This window comes from Melampsora larici-populina (assembly GCF_000204055.1).
Source record: "Melampsora larici-populina 98AG31 unplaced genomic scaffold MELLAscaffold_42, whole genome shotgun sequence".
NCBI classification, from domain to species: Eukaryota; Fungi; Basidiomycota; class Pucciniomycetes; order Pucciniales; family Melampsoraceae; genus Melampsora; species Melampsora laricis-populina.
Window position 1 is genome coordinate 605048 of NW_006768806.1, and position 9508 is coordinate 614555.

The 9508-nt window shown below is 36.1% G+C and overlaps 2 protein-coding genes across 2 annotated transcripts; one reads left to right on the forward strand and one right to left on the reverse strand.

Moving 5' to 3' along the window:
* Positions 1 to 6: 6 nt before the first annotated feature.
* Positions 7 to 1832, reverse strand: MELLADRAFT_117589 (uncharacterized protein; the record flags this gene model as incomplete). The annotated part of the gene is made up of 2 exons (XM_007414311.1): positions 7 to 1111; positions 1192 to 1832. 2 exons carry the CDS (start codon positions 1830 to 1832, stop codon positions 259 to 261), a joined length of 1494 nt encoding a protein of 497 aa, XP_007414373.1.
* A 1007-nt stretch (positions 1833 to 2839) lies between these two features.
* Positions 2840 to 3635, forward strand: MELLADRAFT_110232 (uncharacterized protein; the record flags this gene model as incomplete). Its single annotated transcript, XM_007414271.1, has 5 exons — positions 2840 to 2993; positions 3075 to 3128; positions 3251 to 3370; positions 3454 to 3510; positions 3592 to 3635. 5 exons carry the CDS (start codon positions 2840 to 2842, stop codon positions 3633 to 3635), a joined length of 429 nt encoding a protein of 142 aa, XP_007414333.1.
* Between the last annotated feature and the right edge of the window lie 5873 nt (positions 3636 to 9508).

Here is a 9508-nt window from a genome sequence, read left to right on the forward strand (position 1 = left end):
TAATTTATCATTTCAATTAATCTAATCATATTTCAAATCAATAAAATCAATAAAACAAGACAAAAAAACATTCTAAATATTTCATAAAGATAAGGGAAAAACAGTTAAATGCTTATTACAGAAACTAAAGATAACAGTTAAGATATAAATTAATGCTTTTTAAAAAAAGAAATCTCCCCCTTAGCCTTCTCAAGAAAAAGACCATACAAAGTTGTAAAATTAAGAATAAAAATTAAAAGATAAAAGACAACAGTTTGCTTAAGAAGGAATAATTGCCTCCGAAGTTCTTTCCCTACACCTTTTCAAAAACCTAGCCAAGTCCGTTCCACCTGTACCAAGTTGAACAGATCGTTTCTTAAGCTCCCTAGATTTTTCCCATTGTTTTAAAAAAGGACTATTAAGTGGTGGTTCGATTCTACTTTGTGATAAAACATACCACAATGCAATCTTTGAATGAGTAGCTCTTAGTTTCAAAAGTGATTGAACAGATTGATTGTATGCTGAAAATAACGAGGAATCAGGTGAAGCGATTGATGCTAAACTTCTGACTGAATGAGTGATTTGGTTAGGTAGTTGTGGAAAGATTGTTAAGTGTGAGTTTGGGCTTAAGGTTTGTGATAGGTGTTGAAGAAAGTTTCGATGGTGGTGTGGCATGTAGGCGGCCATACGTTCCATAAAGGTAGATTCGTGTGAAGTGCTATGACCTTCAGTGGGTCTAGGACGATGGTCTATTCCAAGGAAAACGTCAAGTGAATGGATCAGAGTCGATTGACCTGCACTCGGTCCTCCCCACTTCACCACCACACCATCCGAACCCATCTGACGTGTACCTCCATTCATCCAAGGTCGTATAAGCCAATAAAAACAAGCAGGTTGACAATCGTCTCGAACCTTTTCAAGTAGAACTGTGATTTGATCGATAATAGATGCTAGTAAGGAAAGATTGGCTGAGATTCTTGCAAATGATAGTTGATCTGCTAGTAAGGCTTCGTCTAGTAAAGATCTCATTAATGATAAACACATCGGACCAAGTGATTCGATCAAAACAGAGGTCTTGTAGAAATGTTCTTCGTCTTTGGTTCCTGTGAAAGTGGTCAAGATTTTAACATTCCTATAGAATTACATTCAAAACCATATTAATCAGTTTTCCAAAGTATTAAAGGTCAGTTTTTAAAGCCAAAAAAAACTCACTCAGATGTGAACCCATTGGCAGGATTGATCAAAGTCCAATTATAAAGTACAGTATCTGAATAAGTCAAGACAGGAGGAATATCAAGTAATTGACTAACAGCACAAAAAGGTAAAGCTAAAGAAGAAGGAACTAGAACAGTTTTCGTCGATCCTTCTTCTTCTTCATCATCATTAACTTGATCACTATGAAGATAAAAATGTACCAAGAAAGCTAATACAAGATGAGCTCTACGTAGTAATGGTAACTGGTTTGCGAGTGGATCATCAGCTTGAACTGAAAGGATTGGTAAGCCTTCACGAATATGTTTTCGCCAAGTAGCAGTATGAGCGTTACGAGATTCGCCTAGACCGAGTTGAAGACCTTTGGCTTGGTCTAGAGCTTCTTCCCATTGAGACCAAGGATGTAGTTCGATTCGATGAATGGGAGGTAAACGTGGTAAGAAACCAGATCGAATGTCAATATGAGGATGATTAGATTGAGATTGAGATTGGTTTTGATTTGATGATGTAGTATGTGGAATGGGTGAGAAAGGAATAGGATCTATTGAAGAGTTTGAAGTGGGATGATGATGATGATGATGATGATTTGAAGAATTAGGATATTGAAGATGAAATGCTGAAGTTGAAGTAGTGACACCCATTTTTGAAAATGATGAGTAGATGAAATTACAAAAGAAAAGGTTTTTTTAAAAATGTTGATGATGAATTAAAAATGGTTTGGGGTGGGTATTTTGGTTAATTAATTTTGAAAACTTAACTTCAGGTTGGGTGACGGTCACTGGTTCAAAGAAATCAAAGAGTAGATCATTTGAAATTCACTTTGTCACGAATCCACGATTGGATTTGATCCATGATGATGAAGATTACCTTTGATTTGATTCCCCACATCCGCTTCATTCTCTACATGGTTTCATTTACAACACAATCAATCGGTGTAAGTAGTTTCATTTTTAACGGAATCACCGAAACAGATCGACCAAAATCAAAATCAAATCAAAGCTCGGATTTACAATCAATATCACTTTCATGTAAATCTACTGAAATCTAAGACTATGGGTCCTTTCTTTGCGTCTTCTTCTTCTTCTTCATGACCGTTCAGTGATGATTTGGATGATAACTTGAAGATGACTCATCAGAAAAAATCATTCAACGGGTGATTCGAATCATACCATTGAATTTGTGTGTGAGTGTGTGTGTCTTAAGAGTTAAATGGGGTTTCTCTTCAAACCTGTTAGAGAGTTTGATGGAAGATCCTTGAAATACTCTACAACTTTCAAACAAGTCGGATCAAGAATTATATTCAATGAAAGACTGTTCCAGAGCTTAAATAGTGATTTTACTGTCTCTGAAGCTTTGAAGTATCAATTTGGTTAAAGATTCTAGTTAGATTTCTTTTCTGCTGAGACTGAGACTGAGACTGAGACATTCGCAGTTTAACCCATCATCATGAAACTCATCCATACGAATCATAGATGGTTTCGATTCCAAGTGGGATCACAAGAAGAACTTGAAGTTTAAGAAATCAAAATACACTCTCTTGCACAAACCTCAACCTCAACATCCATCGATCTTTCCTAATCATTCATTCTTTTCTAGCATATATACGTTCATTAAACTCTTCATCGATCATCACTCATTAACGTTCATCATGTTCAAAGCCATCAAACCATTCTTAGTCTTGATGACCTTCTTAGTCTTGATCATCGCATACACACTGGCTCATAAACATAAACCGATAGGTCTAGAAGTCACATGTGAATCAAGTTGGAATACCACTCAACTCAATACTACTTCTGCTTATAGTCAGTCTCTTTCTCTTTTGTTTCGAAATTCTTGGGTCTTTCTCCACAAACTCTGATTTCCATCTTGGGTGTTTTCTTTAGCTTGCTCTGATCGTGGTGTGAATTATAATTGTACAATTTGTCATGGAACTCTACGTAAGTTTACATGAATGTTTAGAAAACCCATTACCAGATTCATAAGCAAGAAGCTTATACTGAAGAAAACAAATCTATTTCATCATCCTCTTCTTGTTTGTGTTGATGTTTGGGAAAGATAGTGGGAAAAGATTGTTATAAAAAACTAGGTGAAGATCATTTTGATATAAACCCATCAGGTGATATCCAATGTACCAAATCCTATAACCGTACAGCCTACGAAGAAGGTGGTGGATTAACTAGTAAGTCATCCAATCTTTTTTTCTTTGATGCTTTGATCATTTAACCGATTTATATCTTTTGGTTTTTTGTTTTTTTTTGGCAGTTTGTATTGATAATTCTAATACGGTTTATCAATGTTCACATAACGAAAAACCTACTGGTAAATCCTCTCTCTCTCTGTCTCTTATCTATTCAAGTCTTACTGATAAATTGGTTGATGGGTTTTTTTTGGGAATCGTAGTATGTGAATCTTGTGAACGGGTTGGGGTAACAAGTAATCCATGAAATCCGATTTCATCTTTTTTTTTAGTTTGATTGTTCATGTTTTCCTTTACGAGTTTGGGTTTTGAGAAATCAATTGAAAAGCTTTTGATTAAAAAAAAAGCTTTTTGAGTTATACAAAATCAAATTCCAAGAAAAAAAATGATTTATTTGTAGGAGTTTCGAGGGCAAGGAATTTTTTGGATGAGTGAATTGATTAGTTGTAAGACAGTTTATGGTAGTTGAATTTTGATTATTATTTGGTAAATAGTATGACTGGTTGAGAACAAATGATTTAGACGAGACTTACACTACACAAAATGTCATCTTTACCGGGCGGTAAAGAAAACTACTGACATAGAAAAGTCCTGAGGCAACAGGAAGAGAGCTAAAAATCTGAAAAAATATGCACCTTGTTCCTAGATGTTGGGGCGTCATGACGAGTATTTTTTTGTATTTTACACACAGATATTGGTTAATGTACTAACAATAAAGGCTGAGAATCATCAAAAACCCACCTGTAACAATACCTGAAATTTGGCCCTTGACTTTGAAGACAGGATTTTGGAATCTTCAAACATCAATAACTTTTGCATTTCTGAATAAAATCACTCAATTTGAAGTACATTAAAAAGGCGAGCCTTTCCTCTACATTTTTCATTCAGACATCACATCTGTAGCTGGTCTAAAAAAGATCCTACAGAGCTATTCATGCAGAACTGTTTGAACATATGTAGAGTGTTTAAATGACTAGATAGCACCTTACTAACATTATGAAGTGTGAAGGAGAATAGTTCAGCTTTTGAATGAACCAAAAATCGAGTTCTTTGGAGCAGAATTGCAAAAGTTATTGAAGTTTTTAGACCACAAAATATTGTCTTCATACTCATGACCCAAATTTCAGGTATTGTTACATGTGAGTTTTTGTTGATTGTCAGCGTTTATTGTTAGTACATAAACCAATATCTGCGTGTAAAATACAAAAAAATACTCATCATGACGCTCCAACATCTAGGAACAAGGCACATATTTTTCCAGATTTTTAGCTCTCTTCCTGTTCCCTCAGGACTTTTCTATGTCAGTAGTTTTCTTTACTGCCCGGTAAAGATGACATTTGGTGTAGTGTTAAAAGGTTTAGCTTGGATACATACCAAAAGACTTTCTTCACTTTTGAAAGGAAAGTGCACCTGATCAGCTTATTTGAGGTACATCATGAGTGGGGGAAAATGATCAAGAGAATTTCCTTACAAACCATTATGTTTCCTCATTTCCATATAGAACATATCCAAACCAAACTTATCAAACTCCTCCCGCCCGAGTTAAACTTGTCACCCTTTTAACTCACAACAGCACGATTTTTGGCAATTGTTGGTTTATCACTCATTATGAGGGTCCTAGACCTCATCAAATCTTGCTTCCAGCCGCTAGGACCTTCATTTTCACCTTGTACATGTTCTTGTGGATTTTTATCAACCATTTTATTCATCAAACTCACTTCAGAAGAGTTGTAAAAAGTTGTTGCTGGAACACCAAATTTGATACAGGACCCCTAAGGTGTACAGATGTCTCCAAAAACACGGTGTCCAATAATTGCAATAGCAGCATATCTATGTATCCACAATGAAGGTCTGAAACCGGCACCAGGAGACCCACAAGATGTCAAGGAAGCTGTGTGTAGTTTGAAGGAAGATTTTATGAGGTGTGGGACCCTCATGATGGGCAAAGACAAAAAAAATGGCCGAAAATCTTCCTGTTGTGAGTTGAAAACCAAGACATTAGCCATAAGTCCTTCCCTCAACTACTTGGACAGGGTGACTTTGATAAGTTTATATCCAAACCCACCTCTGATGTGAACAAAAACTCCTCATGTTGGCCTATATACAACCAAAATCTTCTTGTTACACAGATACCACTTGATGGATTTTGTACTTTATCTTAGCCTTGTATTAGTAAGCCTCCATGATCATCAAATTGAAAACTTTTAGTGCTCAAGCTCTCTATTCTTTGTTGGTTAAAATGTACTACCTAAACAATTCTTTATGATTTTCTTTTTGATGAATTGAACTTTCAGCTTGAATGATCAAGAAGTTCAAACTTGAAAAGGTCCAATGAAATACACACAGTCATCCAAAGACCAAAGCGATTACAACATATACCAAAGGGCCAACATACAAATCTAGTGATGTGTCCGACCACTATGTATAGAATTGATACCTGTTATTATTGCCTGAGCAGCTACAGAATTATATGTAGTGAATTTTTGGGACATTTCTTTCAAATTCAAAAAAGTTACATGTGGTATGGGCAAAAAACCGAAACAAGAATGTTATAATGAAGTTTAATTTGATAATTTAATTTAATTTTGAATGAATCTATTTTGATGAAGATTATTGAATACTTTGAATTCTGAGGTGGATCGTCCTATCATTGTCAAGGGTATACATTCAGAAGTTCCTGTCAATAAGCTTGATTGTAAGAAAGTCTTGATGAGTTGGATATTGGATTTCAATTTGGTAAGTTGAAATTGAATCAACTTTTTGGAATTTGATTTTAATATAAACCAAGCCAATCAGAAAAACTCAGAGTTGGAAAGAGATATTGCAAAGAGAGGGAAAATACCAAACATGAAATGATGAACCAAACAGACAGCCTCACCAAAACAGAAGTTACTATCTGGATCAATTAGAGGTAAAATAATTAAGACATTGAAAAGTCTGAGTGAAGAGCCTGTGGATGACACTGTAAACATCATTCAACTTCCCCAAGTTGGAAGAGAAAAAGGATTAATAGTACAGTTTGTCATAAAATGATCCAATACTGCACACCTGAGCCATAAAACCCACACTACATATGTACAGCAAGCTAAGTAATTAGTTGTCTATCATGTACATACAGGTCTGCTCAGTTTTTGCCCATCAGAGTAAATAAATCACTTGTTATATTACATTTGCTAGAAATGTTGTCACCTCTGGCACATTTGCATCACAGCTTCAGGAGCAAATTTTGCCGCAGCTGCTGCGCACAGCGGCGGCTGATGACAAGGCCTGCTTGATCTGGCTGGCTGTCATCCTGCTGTTCCAAGCCCAGCACCATCCACCAACCCACCAATTCAACACCACCACAAACATCACCAATCAACATACCCTTCTCGACAACAAATACCAATCTTAAAATACCTGGTTTCAAATCACATCCAAAATCAATGTTACAGAAGATTGAACTTTATGTGCACCATCACCAATGTTTTCAAAATTCAGTCACTTTCATGGTTTATGAACAGTTGTTTTTTCACTTCAAAAGAGTTCATTTTGGTTTGACCTTTTCTAGGCTACTAATTATTGATTGAAATGAGCATTTCTATTGTGGGAGAAAAAGAGTGTATTCAATGATATTTGAGACAAGGGAATCAGTTTGGCTAGGTGGCACGAGGTTGTTGTGGTTACTCAGAGCATGTGACCTGGGGCCTGAGTTTCATGTGATAAAAGCACACAGAGTACTTGCGGGTGGCCAAGACTAGGCGCTGGGCGCTCCACTGGAGTGCCCCCCTACTTCTGATCTAGAGGAAGTGATAACGGCAGCCTGAAACTTAACCCCAGTCTGACTAGAGGGTGGTGGGCGGGAAAAAAACAAAAGAGCTAAACAACAAAAAAAATAAACTGATAAAATAATTAGGTTGGTGGAGATAGTTTTAAGAGATGTGAAGAAAGATTTGAAAATAGATAGTATAATTTTTTGTGTGTAGAGACTACGAATTTTGTTTTTATGAAGTTAGAGATATGAAAATTTTTCTACACAACTTTTTCTGAGACAACTCTGGAATACAAACAGAAAGGACGATAGAGGAAAAATCTTTGGAGTTGGGTTTGGCGCGAGTCATCCATTGGGGTGAATGTCGCAGTGCCAATTTTCTTGCCACTCTTTTGAGAGTGTTTCCGCCAACAACCTTTGCTTGTGACCGTCGCCTTTCACAGATTCCACTCTGATAATACTGTGTACCATCCCCGAATCTCATGATACATGATATCTGATTGAGTGTCCTTCCAAAATATAAGACAAGAGTTCATGTGAGGATGATTGAACACTATTCATATATTTCTTATGAGACTCGGCGGATTGTTCTTCAGAGAAAAACAAGAATAATCGACAACTGCAATGAGTGTGTAAACAAAAGGAAGACAAAAAATTCGAACTCAAGTCTTCAATTCTGGTTGATCATGTTATCATACAAGACCATATCCTTTCTTTCATCCTTATCAAACTTCTTTTTCTCTCGGTCAGTTCTTATCAATCACTCACAGGTTTGGATTATATTCAGTTTACATACTAGCTCTCTCATTCTCTATCTGGCACATTTGAAAGCATGACATTCTCAGAATGAAATGAAGGTATTAATTTGAACATGTCTTGTGGAAATGTATTACTCAAGTGCTAATCAAGTGAATGCTCAGTAAAAGATATTTCTAGATGAAGTTTTCAGATCAAACCGTTAAAAGATGAAAGTGACCACAGGATTCGAGCAAATCAGATCCTAAACATTTCAAAAAGGACCATGTAAAAATGTGATTTGGGGATGTTGCTGGAGACAATTTTCTGAGCAAGATGGGATTGATGTTTGTTGTCGAGAAGGGTCAATGTTGATTGGTGATGTTCGTGGTGGTGTTGAATTGGTGGGTTGGTGGATGGAGCTGGGTTTGGAACAGCAGGATGACAGCCAGCCAGATCAAGCAGGCCTTGTCATCAGCCGCTGCGGCGAAATTTGCTCCTGAAGCTGTGATGCAAACGTGCCAGAGGTGACAACATTTCTAGCAAATGTAATACCACATGTAACTTTTTTGACTGCAAAATAATTGTCCAAAAAATTCACTACATATAATTCTGTAGCTGCTCAGGCAATATTGTTGAAGCTATTTCTTAGTAACAGAAAGGGTGTTATATGCAGTTGAGTTGATGAGATGACACCAAAACATTGAGTCACTGTATGTAGTCTATTGTCTGAATGCTTTTGTCAATGTGAAAGATGTAAATGGCTAAGAAGACCGTAAGACCTATAAATGTAGTGCAGCGTATTAGCACTCTTCTCCAACAAGCTAAGGTATGCAGACCTTTGCTAACCTAAAGGTTTGGGAGGTAAAGATAAAATGAGAAACAAATAAGTAAACTCGAGAGTTTATAAGAGTTGATCTAAAGGAAGTTTCTCTTTCCAACAGATATCATATTATTTATTACTAATCAACTAACCTATAAATGTAGTGCAGCGTATTAGCACTCTTCTCCAACAAGCTCAGGTATGCAGAACTTTGCTAACCTAGAATAGATAAAGATAGAGATAATGAAAAGAAAGACAAGTTAGACTAATGAAACGTAACAGAAAAACGAGATGAATTTATACCTAAAGGTTTGGGAGGTAAAGATAAAATGAGAAACAAATAAGTAAACTCAAGAGTTTATAAGAGTTGATCTAAAGGAAGTTCTACATCGAATGATATCAGTATTATGATGAAATACAAAAATTCAAGTGAAAGACTTACTCTCTTTCCAACAGATAAGGAAAGAGAGACAAAGTCGAGAAACACAGTCAACTACATATAAGAGAGAATTATTGAGAAAACATATTGGGATTGATGTTCATCAAACTTGTTGAGAAATAAAAAAGTAATCTGAGAATGAAAAACATATCTAAAGCACTTTGCATCTAACCAAACTACATTTCAAAACTACAGTCTTGATTGTCTTTTAACACACCCCCTCAATCAAGACACGCTAAGAACACTTCTTCAAACCTATACCCTTCATATGCTCCCAGAAGGGTCCAGCATGTAATGGTTTTGTCAATAAATCCGCCGTCATATCTTCAGACTTGCAATAAGTTAATGTAATTCTGTCTTGCTTCACCTGTT